General features: G+C 35.2%; 2 protein-coding genes across 2 annotated transcripts; one reads left to right on the forward strand and one right to left on the reverse strand.

The window, feature by feature from the left end:
* The first annotated feature begins 3,347 nt into the window (after positions 1-3,347).
* Positions 3,348-9,452, forward strand: TPR3 (Tetratricopeptide repeat (TPR)-like superfamily protein). The gene is made up of 8 exons (XM_059592577.2): positions 3,348-3,704; positions 5,919-6,012; positions 6,097-6,147; positions 6,251-6,424; positions 6,806-6,985; positions 7,268-7,387; positions 8,102-8,235; positions 9,028-9,452. The coding sequence occupies exons 1-8, from the start codon at positions 3,514-3,516 to the stop codon at positions 9,101-9,103; spliced, it is 1,020 nt and encodes a 339-aa protein (XP_059448560.1). The 5' UTR covers positions 3,348-3,513; the 3' UTR covers positions 9,104-9,452.
* Positions 9,453-11,512: 2,060 nt separating this feature from the next.
* Positions 11,513-19,006, reverse strand: LOC132178245 (sulfate transporter 3.1-like). The gene is made up of 12 exons (XM_088515429.1): positions 18,691-19,006; positions 18,385-18,592; positions 16,865-17,036; positions 16,698-16,763; positions 15,291-15,404; positions 14,166-14,282; positions 13,772-13,898; positions 12,872-13,158; positions 12,587-12,777; positions 12,399-12,484; positions 12,216-12,292; positions 11,513-12,093 (listed from the first exon to the last, which is right to left on the reverse strand). The coding sequence occupies exons 1-12, from the start codon at positions 19,004-19,006 to the stop codon at positions 11,779-11,781; spliced, it is 2,076 nt and encodes a 691-aa protein (XP_088371555.1). The 3' UTR covers positions 11,513-11,778.
* Between the last annotated feature and the right edge of the window lie 235 nt (positions 19,007-19,241).

A 19,241-nucleotide genomic window follows, 5' to 3' on the forward strand; every position in this document is an offset into this window, starting at 1 on the left:
ATTTGAGAACGATTCCACGTGGACAAGTTGTTTTGATTCATTATCATTTTTCTTTATATCAAATGCTTACTTTTTGTTTGATTTGTTATGATTCAAATGTATAGTGGATGCTTAATCTTTCTTAACATTTCATTGAAATCAAATTTTCAATCAAACTCATGCTCAATCTACTTTATTTTTAGGGTTAAATATTTTTTTGCCCCATGTAATTTAACAATTTTATTTTTTACCCATTCAATTTCATTTTGTAAAATAGATGATACCTCGATAATGGCAAAAAACAAGGATAATACCTCCATCCAAAAATTAACGGAAATTCATGTTATCACCATTAAAAAAGTGACACGTGTCCATATACTTAATTAAAAATAAAAAATTTTAAATCTAAAATTATTAAAGACATTATTTTTTTTTAGTTAAAAATAAATTTTTTTTAAAAAAAAAAATTGGAAAAGGGGTGGCTAGGGTGGCCGGTTTGGAGGGTAACTGAACTTTGGGGGTGGTTTCGGCCACCCCATTTTTCAAGTTGGGGGTGGCTCGCCATGAGAGTGCTTCAGCCACCCTATGGCCCCAACCTAACATTTTTTTTTTTTGGTTATTTGGCCTTTAGGGATGGTTCGACCTGGGGTGATCGACCCACCGTCCACCCCATGGCCATGGCCTCAAATTTAACATTTGTTTTTTTAATTTGGCCTTCGGAGAACCACCCCCAATGGCCATGGCTCCAAGCCTAATATTTTTATTTTTATTTATTTATTTATTTTTCATTTGGTCCTTAGGGTGCTTAGTCACCCCTATGGCCCAAAACCTAACTTTTTTTTTTTTTTAAGGTTTAAATACCCTTAAGCCCTTTGTAGGTTAACAACTTTATTTTTTGCCCCCTCGGTTTCGTTTTGTATCATAGATGGTACTTCAATAATGGTTAAAGATGGAGATTGTACCCCAGTCTAACTTTTGTCTAAAATTTGACAGAAATCCACGTCAGCATCGCTAAAAACTCGACATGTGTCCATATACCTAATTAAAAATAAAAATAAAAATGATTAAAAATCTTTTATTTTATTATTTATTTATTTTTTTTTAAAAAAGGGTGGCTGAGTTACCTCCAACAGCCTTGGGGGTGGTTCAGCCACACCCAATAGCCTTGGGGGTGGTTTCGACCACCCCCATTTTGAAACTTGGGGTTGGTTCGGCCACTCCTTAGGGCAAAATGGGGGTGGCTCCAAAATGGGTGGCTCGAGCCTTTTTTATTTTTTATTTTTTATTTTTTATTTAATTTAATTTTTTATTTTAAGGGATTTTAATCATTTTAATTTTTATTTTATTTTTTAATTACGTATATGGACACGTGTCACGTTTTTAGAGGCGCTGACGAGGCTTTCCGTCAAATTTTGGACGGAAGTTAGACGGGGTATCATCTCCATCTTTAACCATTATTGAGGTACTACTATCTGTGACACAAAACGAAACTGATGGAGCAAAAAATAAAATTGTTAAACCACAAGGGGCAAAAGAGTATGTAACCCTTTTTTTATTTGGCCTTACGGGGTGGCCGAATCACCCACATTTTGTTTTTATTTTTTAAATTAGGTATATGAACTTGTGTCAATTTTTTAAGGGTGCTTACATGAATTTTCGTCAAAGTTTTAGACGAAAGTTAGATGGATGTACTATCTCCATTTGTAGCCATTATCGAGGTACCATATGTGATACAAAATGAAACCAAGTGAGCAAAAAATAAAGTGAAACCATAAGTAGCTCAAACTAACTTTCCTCGGTTTAACTTCCCTTCTCAAACTACTACCCAATTTACAATGTCTTCCTCAAATTTTTAATTATGACAATGTCTTTTTTAAATTATCAAAAATTATCAATGTCCCTCTTAATGACAAAAATACCCTTAATAATTTTTTTCTTTTTTAAAAAAACTAACAAATAAAAAATAAAAGAAAGAAAAAAGTGAGTGAAAATTTTTTTTTTTTTAAAAAAAGGTTTTTGTTAAAGAAAAAAAAATTAATTTTGTTTTTGTTTTTGAATTTATAATTGTATTTTTTTTTCTTGTTGACAAATATTTAGAGTCATTTTTTTCTTCTTGCTAGCCTTGGGTTTTGTAGTATGAGGAGACATTGTTAATTTTTTTTGTTTGATATGTCCACACAAGAGGGAAGTATGGGTGAAAATGCGGTTATAGTTAAAGGTTATTTAACCGCTTAGGCGGTTACTAAATTCATTAGCTGCATCCGCTAGGTGGTTAGCGGTTAGCCAGCGGTTAGTAAACATATAACCACTCGCTATAACTGCTTTTTTTAAAGTTGGGCATTTAGGCCAATTTTCGGTTTTGGGCTTTTTCTCTTATATACCACATTGGACCAAATTGCTCTAAAATGAGCCCATATTGAAAAATTCAAAATATTTGACCCCAAATTTACATTAATTTACAGTTTCTTGTACTTAAAAAAAAAAAAAAAGTCCTTAAATGTAAATCAAAACTTGTTAAGAGTACAAGTTATACTAATAGAAAATAATAATAATAATAATATGATTATATATATTATAATAATAATACATTAATACTTCAATTGTGGTTATAAGTAATATATTGTTTAATCCAATGTCAATTACTTAATTTGATATTATACGAATCACATTATCATTGTACATGAATATTATGATTAATTATTTGAATTTAATTTGAATCATATGATTAAGTATTGATTTTATACATTTATATTATTCAATATACATATATGTATAATTATAATCTATAACATATATACACTTATAAGTTTATAACATACATTGCAACTAAGTCTCTAAGTACTTAATTGTTGTATTAGTATGAACTTGTATATTTATGAGTTATGTCATATTATATATGTATAATTTGTTATTATATAATCATATGAGTGATAATTTGAGAAGGATATATATATATATATATATATATATATATATATAAAATTAAAAAAGTGTGTCATTTTCTTTTCTTTGAACCCCTCTCAAATACACAAAGGTTAGGAAGAACCCAAACAACATTCCCCCCCCCCCCCCCCCCCCCCCCCCACCCCCCCCAAAAAAAAAAAAAAATAGCATTTTCTTATTGGTTTTGGTTCGGTTCAATCCAAGCGGGTCAAAAAAGTAGTGATATAAGGAGGATCATAGTCTTCATAGATTACTCCTAAATGTGATCTGATTTTTAAAATCACAAATAAATCAAAATTAAATAATGACAATTTCAAATTCAATGGTAATTTTAAAAACATAATCGCATTTAGAAAGACTTGGTAAGGTTGAAGTGTGTCGTTTTCTTTTCTTTTCTAGATCGGTAACAGAAAGTGTTGGTGTTAAGGACTAAAACGCATCGTATCACTACGCTTGTTCCTTCACCATTTGAGAGACAACCCCCCACAAAAGCAAGCAGAGCTAGCTATAAACCCTAGCAATTCAAACCCCAAACCCCAAAGAAAACCAAAGCAATTGCTAACACCATAATCTTCTCCTTCTCAGTTGACAATGACTGAAGCAGCAGAGGCAAAATCAGGTGCGAGGATCTCTTCGGAAGGAGGTGATGGGACTGGGACTGGGGAGGAGATATCCCTGAAAGATAAAGGCAATGATTTTTTCAAATCAGGGAATTACCTCAAAGCCGCTGCTCTCTACACACAGGCCATCAAGCTTGACCCCTCTAACCCCGCTCTTTACAGGTACCCATAAAAAATGTGTTTTTATTTTTATTTTTTTAAGTAAAATATTAGCATTAGTTATTAGAGTTTGTTAACTTTGTCAAAATGTGATTTTGATTTGTCAGTTGCACAGTTAACTTGATTGATTCAAATGGGTAATTGCTGCTCGGTTCTCTGTTTTTTTTTTTTTTGGGTGGGGGGTGTCTTTACTTTGAATTTTTCTCCATAGTGGTAGTATTAAAGTTTGATGCCTTTCTCTGATTTGTAAGTTGCAGAGTTTAACTTACAAATCAAATGGGTGTTGCTTCCAAGGTGCCTTTTTTTTTGGGGGGTTTTTTCTTACTCTGTATTTTATCATTGTGGTTTTAGCTTCATGTTTCTCGTGGGATATCGGTTTAGGTGCTTTAGGTAAGATAAAAATTTAAATGGGGTTTTGTTTGTCTTTATCATTCGTCTACTCATTTGGACTTTATAAGGAGACACTGCAGATTTTTTATTTGTATAATGTTTGTCAATGGGTGTGAAGGAGTATAACACTCTGGTGGGTCTTTTTGAGCTGTTGTTGAATTTTTGGGTCCGTGGCATTAATGTCTTTAAAATTTGGTCTTTTCATGTGAGATGGGAAGCAAGAATTGTTCATAATTGAGGGTTTGCGATAATTGTAGTTCCTTGTTGTTTGAGCGTGGGCAACCTTTTGTTCCCGTTCAAAATAGTCAGACTTTGATGAAGCAACAGTGATTTTTTGTGCTTTTTGAGCAAATTAATATGACATAAGTAGATCAGTAGCATCGACCAACTAATAAAAAGATCTCATGTTGCATTGGTTGAAATGAAAAGTATTCAGTCAAGCACAATTAGTTAATTGCGTTAAATATACTTTAGCCCCTTTAATTAATAGACATTTTTGATAAAGCCCCACGAAGTGACAGCCGTGACACTTGGGTCCATCAAACTACCAGTTTGTTACATTTAAGCCACTTCATTAGAAGCTGCCGTTTGTTTGGATGAAAAACGTGACCACTTTTCTATCAGCCTGCATATAGTACACCTCATTTTCAAAAAAAAAACCAAAGTAATAAAATAACAATAAAAAACTTATAAAAAATTTAAAATGTAGAGGGTGGCCAAACCACCCCCATGGGGTGGTTTGGTCACCCAAATCTAAGGTGGGGGTGGCTCCCCATTTCCCTTTTTTATTTTTTATTTTTATTTTTTATTTTTTTTTCTTTCTATTGATTAATAATTATAAGGGATAAATTTGGTTTTTTTAAGTGCCAAAATGAGCGTATTTTCAGAAGACTTTGGCCAAATATGACTTTTCCCTCCAAACAGACGGTCAACGCTAACGGAGGGGCTTAATTACAACAAAATGGTAATTTGATGGATTCAAGTGTCACAACGGTTAGTTTGTGGGGCTTTATAAAAAACGGCTTTTAGTTGAGGGGGTTAAAGTATATTTAACCCTAGTTAATTTGTTAAGTTATCAGTGCCTGGTTATGAGCAATGAGTTCCGTATTTTTTTTGAATTTGTAATTCCAAGAACTGGATAGTTTCTATTTGATATAGGCAATCACCTTGAGTATCAAACAATTGGCCATGATCAAGATGTTACTCTGAAGGTAAATTGAGCTCTCTAATGCTTTTGAAGAGGAGGGGAGAATGGGGAGGAGATATTTCAAATTGGTTAGTTGTTCCTTATTGAGTGTGAATATGATGTTGGGGCATGATTCAGATTTGTTAGATCCCTCATGGTGTGTAGTTTTTGAATAGGCCTACTACACCATGTGTATTTCCGGCGTGCTGTCTATAGTTCATTATTCATGCCCAACAACATTCATTTTCCAGGTCACATTTATGCATTTAATGAGGTGCCTTTGGTAGAAGATGTAGAGGATATGAATGGTAGCTAAGATTAAAATATAGATGGGTAGTCATGACGATCTGCAAAATATGAAATGGAAATATGCTTGAGCATGCAGTTGCTGGGATGGCAGATTGTGAAAAGTAGCATGGGAAGATGAACACCACTGTGAACTTACATTGTGTTGACAGAATTGGCAGTCGAATGGCATATGTTTCATTTGAATTTGTTTGTGAATATGGGTTCATCTGTTATTGCACTAATATTGCTTTAACGGTAGTTTCATTTAGAACACATGTACCTGTGTGCATGCATGTGAATGTGTATATATTCACGAGCAATCTTCACTTTTACAATGTTCCATTGTTGGCCAGCAACCGTGCTGCTGCATTTCTACAGTTGGTTAAGCTTAACAAAGCTCTTGCTGATGCTGAAACAACAATTTCACTGAAACCTCAGTGGGAAAAGGTAAATGTAAATGTATATTTATGATCAGTTGTACTTGATGTCCTAATTTCTTCATGAAACAGTAATATTTTGATGCATCTCTAGGGATATTTCAGGAAAGGATGCATATTAGAGGCCATGGAACAATACGATGATGTATGTCTTAAAGTTACTTTTTTCTTTATTACAATGACGCATCTAGGCAAGAGCACATGATTTTGGTATTTTGCTGCTGATGTTTCCTATTCACATATTGCAGGCATTAACTGCCTTCCAAACAGCTTTGCAATACAATCCACAAAGTTCTGAAGTATCAAGAAAGATCAAGAGGGTTTCCCAGTTGGCGAGAGACAAAAAGAGAGCTCAAGAAGTGGAGAACAAGAGATTGAATTTTGATATGGGAAAGAACTTGGATACATTGAAATTGGAAATGGTGAGTGTAGTTTGCAAACATATATTCCACATCTTCATGTATTTTCACTTGTTTTCTGTCATTCCGCAATTAGTGTGATACAGTACATGACTTGTTCTCTTTCTCTACAATAAAATTTTTATTACTAATATAAAAATGGTGATATATTCTAATTTTTTTTTGTTTGCTTTGATCTTCATGTTCTGCTTTACCTTCTTTCCTTCTCTCTTTTAAAGCAGTTATATTTATTCTCTAAGCTGTATGATGCAGGTAAGAATTTACTACTCATGTGGAGTTTTATTATCAGCTACTTATGTGGAGATTGCCAGAGGACCACCTGGGGTAGGATTTGTGTTCGGTATTCCCAAATAAGGAGGATTAAATTGGTCTTTCTCTTTGCAGTCTGAAAAGTATGGATCTGAAGAATGCTGGAAAGACATTTTTTCTTTTCTTGTTGAGACAATGGAGACAGCTGTAAAATCATGGCATGAAAGTTCGAAAGTGGATCCAAGAGTCCATTTCCTTCTTGATAGGGAAAAGACCCAGACTGATAAATACGCCCCAAATGTGAATATTGATAAGGTAGTAGACGTATGTGAATGCTTGTTTTGCATGTATAATTTTGCTTGTTGAGTATGATTTTCTCCTCATTTATTTGGTTTTTATGATCCCCTTATCTTGAGGTCTAATGCGTACACTCAACTAAATTGAATTTGTGGCTCTTATCAAGCAGTAAATTTCTAACGTTTAAATGCATGGTCCGTCATTTGCAGCTTGTATGAGTAAATTCACTTGTTCCGTTCTTGTTAATTCTTTGCTTCTTACCTATTTTCATTCATTGGTTTTATATTGTCCATGTGCCAGGCCTTTGAATCACCACATACACACGGCAATTGTTCTTCTTTTCTTAGGCAGTATGCGGAGGAGTCTTTCTCTAGAGCAGCTTGCTTGGTGACTCCCAAAAGTATCATATCTTACCCACAGGTAACTTTTAACTTCTTCATGGCATGAGCAGGGATGATCATCATGTGACAAGCTGGATACCCTACCTGTAAATAATTAGGAATGTGGATACTTGCTAATTTAAGCTGTCTCAAGATGTGTCAACTTTAGTTTTAATGAAATTGCTTTTGTAAGGTGCCAAAGAGCCTCTACGTTGTGAATTTTTACTGCGGGGTTCGTTATTTGTTCCCTTTTTTCATTTGTTTTGCTGATCAGTTGGCACTGCAAAGAAAGTGCTTTAAAAATGCGCGTGCAAGTGAAAATGCCAACTGATTAGTTGGTAACTTCTGTTGGAAGTCTTACCATAAATTTGGGCTCAAGTATTCCTATAATTTTGAACTCTACCTTCCCCTACTAAAACAGTTATGGCTAATAATTGCCTGACGGGGAAAAACCAAAAAGACTATTTCACGTGATGCATTTCAGTTTACACTATATATAATATGGCTGACAGTTCTAAGTAAAATGACTGTTGAAAGATCAGGCAGGTAGTTATGAACTTGCTGGAAAGCCTAAATTACAAAGTTGCTGTCGTGAGCTAGCTCTTTTTTATTTACCATTATCTGAATTTAATAAAGACTAATAGCTTACTCAGTTGCCTAGGGGAAACAAAGGAAAACAAAAAAAAGAGAAGGCATATTCAATCTAGAAGTTGAAAGTGCAGTTGACAACCGGTATCAAAACACTTCTTTACAGGTCTGGAAAGGTCAAGGATCAAGAAAGTGGAAACATGGGCAACATGATGGTTTCTTTGTTCAATTTGAGTCACCATCGCTGCGAAAGCTATGGTTTATTCCTAGCTCCAATGAAATGGGGCAAACATTGTGCAGGTTTCTCTCTCTCTGTTTCTCGAGCATTCAATGTAATCCATTAAAAGTGTTGTTGATAATTGGATATATGTTAAAGCAACGTACTTTAATTTGCTAAATTCAGTTTAAGCGATAGGAAAATATTTCAATGGTAGTTCCCTTGAATGTGTCATGGCCAACACTTGTTCTAGACAAGCACTATTTCTTCAGTATTTTTTTAATTTTTTTAATTTTAAAAGTAATTGACATATATCATTAAAAGTTATACTACCAGTATCAATTTGAGGAACGTGTATTACTGTTTGGTGTTAATGATTTGATTGAACAGTCCGGACCTGCAGGTCCTTCACATGGAATGCTCTTATCTCTACCTTGGTGAAATTTGATAGTTTTTTAACCCACTTGTGGAGCTCTTTTCACTGATCCCTATCATCCCCTCAACTTCAATGGACTAATGACTCCTTTTGCTTTTAGGAACGGAAAATTAAGAAAGTGAAAAAGAGTTTTTCTAATGGTGGTCGTGCTCCCAAAAGTTTGCCACTTTCTGATTTCAAGTTTAATGATTCTTCATAGTGATGGAGATTGGCTTCTTTTTGAGTCTCAGGATATCAGCTACTGCTTACAAGGAAACAGGACACTGTGCTTGTCCTGTTCTTCTTTTGTTTTCATAATCATTCAATGATATTTCATATAGAACTTTGTGGTCAAATTATTCAATGTCTAATTAAGTAACATTGACACACTCCTTTTTGGACATTTTTCTCTTGTTGAAACATATGAATGCTTAATTTCAGTTCCCTTTTCAATTTGCAGGGATCCAGAGGTTCTCGACATCAGTGCCCATGAAGTGCTTCCACGCCTGTTCAAGGAAACGCTTTCCAATTCTTAGTAGTTATCTTGGCTGGAGTTTCCATCATAGAAATTTGGGTCATCTGCTAAAGTTGGAGGGCTATGAATTTAGTTTAAAAGAAATACACAACACAACTTTGAGGTGGTAAATGCTTGCCAACGCCTGCTTTTCTTTGTCATACCATGTGTGTATTCCAGTTTTAAACTCTTTCTGAAAATTCTGCAAGCTTTTTTGAGTGCTTTGGTTTTGCAGATACTTCTTAGTTATATGAATGCTTTTCCTATACTCTGGTGATAAGGAGGGCTTTGGCCCTTGAACTAAGTGGCTCATTTCTGATGCTGATACCGTATTACTAACAGTGCTTGCAAGCTTTTGGTCTTCATTCTTTCATTTATTCCTTCACAACTCAATATTATAAACCGGGTGTTTGAGCTTTAGTTGAGTTGTTAAAATTGAATTTGGAATCACTAAGAGCATGTTCGGGATTTCCTCGGGATTACGTTAAGGAGCTGAAAAGTGCTTATATGTACATAAAAAGTTGCACCAAACAAAAACAATCCATTTGGTAAAAAAATGGGGGTACTCATTTTTATTTTTTGTGCCATTTGGCCGTCGTCAATAGCCATAAGAGTGGTTTGGCCATTCTTTTGAAGAGGTGGCTGAATCTCCCCTAAGGTTACAGGAGTGGTTCGACCACCTCCATTTATTTGTCAAATCTTCAAAATGCTTAACCTAAAATGCATTTACCCCCTATCAAAATCAAAATGCATGAGAGAACGCTTAAAAGGAGGGCTTTGAGGTTGTGTTAAATGATACAAGGCCTATGACTTTCAAAGGCAAACCATGATAAATACTCAACATGTATAGACAAAAGCCAATACTTCAAAGAAAATCAGAAACAAAAGCAAACCATCATGAGAATCTGCAAGCTTGTTCTTGCGCTTGGCGGGTATGCTATGTGAATATCTCGCGCTTCATGGGTCTGCTGCTTGAACTCCGGTAGGTCATGGTTGCCTTTGTGGTCTTGGTTCGGCTCAAAGTTTTTCTATTGGTAAGCTTCACAAAATTTCTCCTCAAACTTTCATGCGTTTTAAATGAGATTTCTATTGTTCAAGAACTCGCAATTTTGGGTATTTAACTTTCAATTTTTTGCAATATTTTCCATTTGTTATAATATTTCATTAAATTTTGTCAAAATTTTCAAAATACCTCAATTTTATTTATAAAAACAAATGACAAAGATTCAGGTGTAGGTATTTTTGCAAATTTAATTAAATCTTGACCAATGCTTGAATCTTTGCAATTTTTTATTTTATTTTTTAATAATAAAAAAACATGGATATTTTGAAAATTTTGACAAGGTTTAATGGAAAATCCTAATGCGGGAAAAACATTGCAAAAAATTGAAAGTTCGATATCCTAAATTAAGAGTTTTTGAACATTGAGGGGAAGTTTTGTGAAGTTTCCCTTTCCTATTTCCATCTTACTAAACCTGTAAACACTTATACATAGGGATGAGCAGATTAACTGTTTATTGCCTAATGACTGCGACTAAACCGACATAAACTGCCTACTGCCAGAAGTCGGTCGGTAATTGATTAAGGATTTCTATACCAACGTCGTTTCGGTTCGGTTAATCGGCATAAATATTTTTTGTAGGTTAACCGAATTAACCGATAATAAATATTCTATGACCAATTTATTAGTAGAAGTGTAGAGAATTAGGATCCTCTCCAATTCAAATGAATTGGAGAATATCGAGTTAGTTATAGTGGAGAGGTATTTTTGTCCTCTCAAAAAGTGAAAAGACAAAAATATTCTTAAAATATAACGAATTGGATATTCTCCAGTTATTTGAACGGGATAGGATCCTGTTCCCAATGTAGAACATATGTATGATAGACTCTTATTGTGTTAATTAATGGGCTCATTTAAAATTTGTTTGGTTCAATAAGCTATTTTAGCCCAAAAAACAATTTGCCCTCCCCCCCAAGACAATCAATTTTTTGCCCAATTTAAAAAGCCCACGGTTAACCGATTTTAACCGAAATATCCGTTTAATCGAAACTTTCAAATAAATCCTTATTGAAATGTAATCAATGAATTAACCGATTTAACCGACAATTTCGGTTAACCGACCAAAAATTACGAGTTGTACCATAATTTTGTAGATTTATGTCCATATGGGCCCTTTATATATCTCTATCCTAAGAAAAAAAAAAGTGCCTGTTAACAGGCCAACCATGGAGAGGAGATTTAAGTCGCAAGTTAATTCCAAGAACACTTCCTTTTCAAATTGGCTTTTATTTTTTTCAGTTATTTTCCTTCTATTAAAAGCCGAATAATATTCTAATGCATAACTGTTGAGGCCTCTGCTCGTGAGCCCCACACGTGCGAAAAAAGTAGTAAAACTTCATTATAGATGGATGGAGACATTACATGGAGAAGGCTCCCTCTCCCCCATCACCATCAAACCACTATATATATAATTGCCTCAGAAATTCTATGAGGATTACAATATTCATATTTCAGTTTCATGTACAATAATACATCAAAATTTATAATTAAGCACCCCAAAAATATACTTACCCTATATTAATCCCACTCTGCCTCCGCCAAATTAGGTAAATTTTGCTTCTTCATTGGTTGGAATTTACTAATTAATTAAGTATCAACATTTTAATTAATTGGTTGGTCCATCTGATCATAGCAGCTTAGACAATATTGTTATCATGTGGCTGTAATTCAACGGCAGCCGGGTTCTTTTCTTTTTTTGACATGTCCACACAAGAGGGGGGAGGATGAATTCGAGCTAGTGACCTCCGCTTCATAAGCCGTGGTCCACCGCCGATTGAGATATCCATTGGGGACACGGCAACCGGATTCTGCATGTGCGTGTGTAGCATGAAGTTGCATGCTGCCACAGCCTCTCCCACTGTCAGATAAATCCATTCTTGACCAATCTTTTCGATGAATTTGGAGTTGTCTAGCTTCTTTATCACCTCGCTTCTTGGGTTGGCTAGCACAAGCTATATATATATACACGTACATCAATTAATGATCAAATATATAAATTAAGGTAATTTTTATGAAATAAATAAAATAAACTTTATGGGAGGATCGAATTGAAATTAAAGTGTCGACTATATACCTTGAGACCCTTTCGATCGGCATTCTTCTTAACCTCTTCAAGCATGCTGATCCCACTGGTATCAATGCTTCCAACAGCTGTGATATGGTCAATTAATGCGTCATTATTATGAATGAGGATCGATTTTAGTTTGCCTTTAATTATTAATAAATATTAGTTTAAGTGTGATTGATTAATGCTTACCACTCATGTCTATTATAACATACTGTAAGCTGGCTTCTCCTGTAGATTTTAATTTGTCTTCCTCCTCGTATATCCATCTTGAGACTCTGAGATTAACACGTACGTTGATCAATTAATAATATTTTGTCATGCCAACACTTAACATTAAAACATGTATGTTTATATATATATGTATGTAATTTACGTACCTTTCTCTCAAGTAATTTGCATTGGCAAAGTAGATGGGGGCGTCAATTTGGAGAATGAGAACCCCAGGAACATTGTTAGCAATTGGGTATTGATCAATGCTTCTGTACTCCATGGAGTTGGGAATATTGCCTAAGAGAAATGTCCGTGGCCTTGCCACAAATAGTAGAACTCTTAGCAAAGATAGTGTAACCTGCATTTGCACATAAAAAACCCCTATAAACAACCAAAAAAGAATAACGTTTTTTCTTTCGGAGAATCCTAAATTAATTTAATCAATAATTTACCGCGATCATTAAGCCAATCTCAACACTGCCGAAGACGACACCAAGGTAAGCAGCCATGCAAACCACGCAATCAAACTTGTCGATCTTCCATAGGTGGATGACAGCTTCATAGTCAATAAGGCCGAGCATGGCAGCGATGATTATAGAGGAGAGTACCACAAGGGGCGTGCAGTGGAACAACGGTGTGAGGAATAACAATGTGATCATCACCGCTGTTGCCATCACCATGTTCGACACTGCTGACTTGCACCCCGCATTGAAATTCACTGCAGTTCGCGAAAATGGTCCTGCAATCACATATTTTTATTAATTAATGGGTCAAATTCATCAACCTTAAACTGTTACTTTTCTATTGGGTTCGCAGGTCGTGTAAAAAATTGTCAACCTTAAATTAATGTCGAGTTCGAATTATGTCGACGCATGAGTATAAGATTATACATAACTGTTAAAGTAATGATTAATTGATTAAATTTACTTCTTTCCTATAAGCTTAAACTTTTGGGATAACTGATAGTTTATCATGGTATCAGAGCCAAAGGTTCTGAGATCGAACATTAATGACTCCGTCAAATCACCCTTATTTAAATTAAATATTCCACGTGTTGAGCCTTACCTATTAAAAAGGAGTTTGAGCTCACATGTAAGGGAGAGTGTTAAAGTAATGAAGAAGTGATTAAATTGTTTTTGGGATAAGTGGTAATTTAACAATAACAACTTTAACCTAAATCATTTAATTAAACATGTTAGACCTGTGTCAAAAATTGTTTTGAGTATGAAGGTAGCCCCAATGCAAACGAATCCAATTAAGGTTAGATTTGGGTTGGCTAAGATAGGGTTTGGCCTGTCCCATGCCCTAGTGTAGCACTAGGAAATATTTTGGAGTTGGAAAGACGCATGTACCTGCCGTCAAGTAGCATGAAGTGCAAGAGCCAGCAATATTCATCAACCCAAAAGCGATCATCTCTTTGTTCCCATCAATGTGGTAGTTTTTAAATATGGCGAAACTTCTCCCCACTGCTACTCCTTCCTGTTTCACACCCACTAACGTGTTTTAGAAGACAGTCCAATATATACCATCTCTCTTTGATTAGTTGGACATCCACTAACACTTTCACTTTATTGTCAAAAAGTAAATATCAATTGCCTTAATCCCACATGATGGAGATCAATGGTCACACGGCCGGCAAGAAATTAACAATAAGGGTCCATTAAAGTATGATTAGTTTACAGAAAGTGGATATGCATGTAAGGAATTATGAGGTAGATATATAGCTAGCTAGGCAGGACGACTTACAGCGAGGCCTATGACACCAGTAATGATCCCCGTTTTAATGGCTGCCATCAGAAACGGCGACCCAAAAGCCAACTCAGATACGGAAAGTGGATTTAAGCCTTTCTTCAGTTGCCCAATCTGGAGGAACAAACAAGAAGAAGTACTGATTATTATTTATGCTACACCCTGTCAATTAATAATTCTTCTCAACACCTTTAATAATTATATGTATATATAATATTATATGCCAAGGAGATTTGTATGTCGTAGTCCGATTGATTGAGCTACTTTACATATGGTACGTACAACCACATTAACACATAGAAAATTATATTTGGTCATGGTGGGGGTTTTACTTGCTGGATGGCACACGCTAGCTAATTTTCAGTTTATTTTGGATTGGAGAATATCTAATTAATGGTTAGATATCTGTCTTATTAATAATAATAATAAAAAAATTATATATTTTATAAAAAAAATTATAAAAAATTAAGGGGTGGCTAGCCACCTATTGGGGGTGGCCGGACCACCCTAGTTGGGGTTGGGGGTGGCTTCAGCCACCTCATGGTCCTTTCGGCCACCCATGGGCCAGATCTATAAAAAAAAAAAAAAAAATCGTTTGGCCCTTAGGAGTGGTCAGACCACCCCAAGGGCCCTGGGGTGGCCCAAGCCACCCTAGACCGGCCGGCCTGGGGTGGCCGAAGCCACCCCATGGCCCTTGGGGGTGACCGCCATGGGGTGGTCCGGCCGCCCTCAAAGGCCAAACAATATATATATAATTTTTTTTTTTAGTTTGGGTTTAGGGTGGGGGTGGTCCGGCCACCCCTAGCCGGCCATTGGGGTGGCTCTCAAGCCACCCCCAGCTAAAATGGGGTGGTCTGACCACCCCCTATGGCCAAGATAGGGTGACTAGCCACCCCTTATTTTATTTATTTATTATTATTATTATTTTTTTGTAGTGAGATAGATGTCCTATTTGTGGTGGTAAGATTTCTAAGAAAAATCACAGCCATGAACTGAATAATCTCTAGTCTATTATAGACTGGAGAGGATCCTATTCCTCTAGTGGGTGGGGTGTACCATGGCTGATCATCAAAGTAGAGAGAGGGAGAGGGAGAGGGAGAGGGAGAGAGAGAGAGAGCTCACCACTTGAACGCCATGTTTTTCAGCGTGGGTTAGAAAAACGAGGAGGCTTCCCAAAATAAGAGAAGTCAGAGGCGCCATCGCATTTATCCAAAAGAAGACCGTCTTTTTCTTGCTCTGGCAGTCATTGATCACCGAGATAATCACACAAAATTAATAAATAAACAAACATGAAGATTTGTTGTTTATAATATTTTTCTTTAAGATTATTAAGTTCAATTTAAATATGTTGCGAGTAGTTAGTATTCATAAGTTAACTCAAATTCATTAACTTAAGTGTTGGGTTGGAGTAATGTTTAAACTTGTAGATTAATGTACTTTTTATGAACTCCCGATGTGATTTTTTCCCTAACAAATTGGTATCTGAGTGCTTAAATGAGTGTCATGGCGAGGATGAGTCTTAGAGTAAACTTGCTTTTGGTGGTTGCAATTGATGCAACTCTTGTATGCGTTGTACCCTTAGATTTTTAGATTTGTAAATGTCACACACACACAAAGGAGAGATTTGTAAGTGCATGCGTGAGTATTGAGTTTTACATTGAGAAAAAAAAAAAATAAAGTAGATAGTAGATAAACATAAGTACAACAAAAATTTTTAGCTTAAAGCTTATGAGTTTAATTGAAATGGTCTCCAAACATCTATATAAATGAGCTATTAGTGCAGGAGATCCCTAAACCTTAAATTCTAGTTGATCCCTAATATTGTATAGGATTTCATAGTGCCATAACAAGTACATTAATGTACTTTTGATTTATCATTATTGAATTTTGATCAAATGATGATTTTAATAGCCACATCATTTTTAGTAAGACACAAATAGAGCACCTAAAATTACTCTTAATCAGGGGCGGAACTATGTACAGCAGTGGGGGGACGAATGTCCCCCCAAAGTTTTTGAAATTTTTATTAAAGTAGGTATATTCTATATATTTGCTCCTTAAATTTAGAAATTTGTCCCTCCAAATTTAGAAATTTGTCCCCCCAAATTAATTTTTTACTCCCTTGTGTTTATCTGCTGCAAGACTTTGTTTTTAGCTTTCATTGTTGTTAATTAACTTAAATATTTTCGGGTTTAGATTCATTAATTTATTTGGCATTCTTTCACTTGTTAGTGGTAATAAGTAACTATAGTAAAATTTTAACAAAAATGACTTGTGATTTACTATGAAATTATATCTTACCATATGTATCTATGTATTCGGTAAGTGCTATTATGATCACGCCCAAATAGGATAGCCACAATTAGTCTCTCCGGCCTATCATTTTAATTAGAAAAAAAAAAAAAAAAAAAAATCGTCCCCCCACACTCAAAATCCTGGTTCTGCCCCTGCTCTTAATTGAGAGGACTAAAAGCTTAAAAAAGAATGTAAATGCATGCGACCACTACTAGCTAGATATTAATTACTTACAAAGTATCTTGTGAGGAGGAGGAAGAAAAGGAAACAACACCCTAAGACTCCACTTTCCCATCTCCACTGCAATAACCATCATTACATTCATCAAACTTTCACCAGAGAAAAAGGTATGAAAAATAGTATTAAAAAATTATCCATAGGAAAAAAAAAAAAAAAATTACCTGGTGAATTTGGGTAAATATAGAGCGCATGACGGACACAAGATCAGTCTCGTGAGTGAAATGAACAAGCCCAAGGATCCCCTTAAGCTGCTGAAGACAAACAACGGTGGCTGCTCCACCCATGAAACCCACTATTGTCGCATGTGAAAGAAAGTCCACGATAAATCCAAGTCTGCAATTTAAAAGGATAATAAATATCAACACTATCTAAACATTTTTAGACATATATGCCCTAAGGGCTGGCCCGAAGGCTAGGTGACTTAAGCCGTCACCTAGGGCCCCATTTAATAAAGCCCCCAAAAATATTTTAATAAGGCTAAAAAAACAATTTTGGTAAACTTTTTTTTAACAAGGCCCAAAAAATTTTTTTTTGTAGAAATTTTTTTTTCATAAGGCCCAAAAAAAATTTCCATTAAAATTTAAGGCATCTAATAATGGTAAATAAGTAATAAGAACCAACATAAAAAAAAAAAAATAATAATAATAACAATAATTTAAAAGAAAAAAAAAAATCTCTAACCAACGTCTCTGTCTCTTAGATGGAATTTGGAGAATGAAATATTATTAAAAAACTTATCACCAACGTCTATTGTCTCTGAGTGATGGAATTCACATTAAAAGAGGAATCAAATAGTATTGTTTATTCTCAAAGTGGAATGTAGGCTGTCTCTTGTCTCTTTGTTGTTGGAATTTCACATAAGAACGATAACCTTCACTCGTATCTATTATATATCTAGCCTGCAATTTTTCTGACTCTCGCAAAGATCAAGAACCTTTATGCTAATTCTCCAAAACCTTCTTCCTCTCCAAAATGAGAAATTTCCAAGAACTCTCTAGTCTCTGCCTCTCTGATTTATTGTTCTATTTTTATAATTTATTTTATTATAGTCAAAATAATTTTTTTATATAAAATGTGTTTGTTTAATTTGTTAATGTTTTTAATCAAACATGTCTACTAGTAGAAAATATGCATCTGGATATGAAAAACTTTAAAAAAAAAGGTAGAGAAATTGATTGAATCTCAAAAAGGAGCTTTAAATAAATTTGTTATTAAAAATAAACAAAATATGGAGGATAATTTAGGTGAAAAAAAATCATAAATGAACAAGAAATTCATTATAAAGAATTAGAAGATAATGAAAATACTATTGATGTATCTACCTCTATTGTTACAAATATTTATGATATAGGCCAATAGAAAAATATTGATGCAAAAAAGTGCACCAATTGACATATTAAATTATGTAAAAAAATTTGATTCTTTCCCAAAGAGAGATTAAATGGATTAATGATATTATCAATTGAAAAAAGGATGTTAGAAAATCTTGATTATAAAAACTTAATCAATAATTTTGCATCCCAAAAAGCGAGAATGATGATTTTTAAATAAAATATAATAATAATATTAAAATAAATATTTTTTTTACCTTAAAAAAAAAAAAAGCCCCATTTCGAAGTTTTACGTAAGGCCCAAAATATATTGGGCCGGCCCATTGCCCTTATAAAACCAGCATGCAGACCTTAACAAACCGAGGGAAGCTTGAAAGACTCCGGCGAAGAAGGTAGACGTGAGAGCCAACTGAAGATAAAGTGTAGGGTTCTGATTAGGGTTAACTTCCTTCCCAAGCATAGAAGATATGAGAAGCGACACAACAGCCACAGTACCCACTGCCAAATCTTTAGAGCTCCCCAGCATGGCATACACCAACGGTGGCACAAAGCTTGAATCTACATTTTTCAGCACCAAAAAAAAGATTCATAATAATTAAGCATTATATATAAATATATATTTAAGCTTGAGTTGAGACATATATGCATGCACTTACATAATCCGATAATGGGTGGCAAGTTGGCGAGATTTGCGTAGCTGATCCCTTGAGGGACTGCGAGACTGGCAATAGTGATTCCAGCAATAAAGTCGGATTTGAAGAAGTCAAAAGTGTAGCGGGGCGCCCATTCGAGGATTGGCACGAAGTATTGCAGCGCTAGCACAAACTTCCTCGACAGAGGCTGGTTCTTGAACGGCCGGAAAGGGTCGTCGGGGAAGAAAGTCTCTTTCAGAGACGTCTCCAAGGACTTGGCTAGCGGTTTTGATGGAGGAATGGCTACTCGGTGCGGGCATTCATACTCCATGTTACCCATTTGAAGAAAGTCTATAATGCAGAGAGAGAGAGAAGGTTGGGGAATGGCAGACACTGGCATGAAGGTCGGGGTATTTAAGGCGGTGATGAGGGACCGGGGGGAATGGGTTTATCTATGAAGTGCTTTGGTGGACCCACACGTGGGACTAACACGTGGAATAATTCGACAACACATTGACCTCCGACCAGCGCTTATCGTTTTGCATGTTGTAGGCAACTAGCTAGCCGAGTAATAC

Source organism: Corylus avellana, chromosome 4 (genome assembly GCF_965113065.1).
Source record: "Corylus avellana chromosome 4, dhCorAvel1.hap1.2, whole genome shotgun sequence".
Taxonomy (NCBI): Eukaryota; Viridiplantae; Streptophyta; class Magnoliopsida; order Fagales; family Betulaceae; genus Corylus; species Corylus avellana.

Bases quoted from the DNA above. Each gene is read 5' to 3' on its own strand.
- LOC132178245 (XM_088515429.1), bottom strand. From the start codon at position 19,006: ATGGGTAACATGGAGTATGAATGCCCGCACCGAGTAGCCATTCCTCCA. The intron at 17,037-18,384 runs GTCTGCATGCTG...TTTAAATTGCAG, and splicing joins GCTTCCCTCGGTTTGTTAAG to ACTTGGATTTATCGTGGACT. The intron at 13,159-13,771 runs GTACATGCGTCT...ATGTGATTGCAG, and splicing joins TTCATGCTACTTGACGGCAG to GACCATTTTCGCGAACTGCA.
- TPR3 (XM_059592577.2), top strand. From the start codon at position 3,514: ATGACTGAAGCAGCAGAGGCAAAATCAGGTGCGAGGATCTCTTCGGAA. The intron at 6,013-6,096 runs GTAAATGTAAAT...ATGCATCTCTAG, and splicing joins TGAAACCTCAGTGGGAAAAG to GGATATTTCAGGAAAGGATG. The intron at 6,425-6,805 runs GTGAGTGTAGTT...TTCTCTTTGCAG, and splicing joins ATACATTGAAATTGGAAATG to TCTGAAAAGTATGGATCTGA.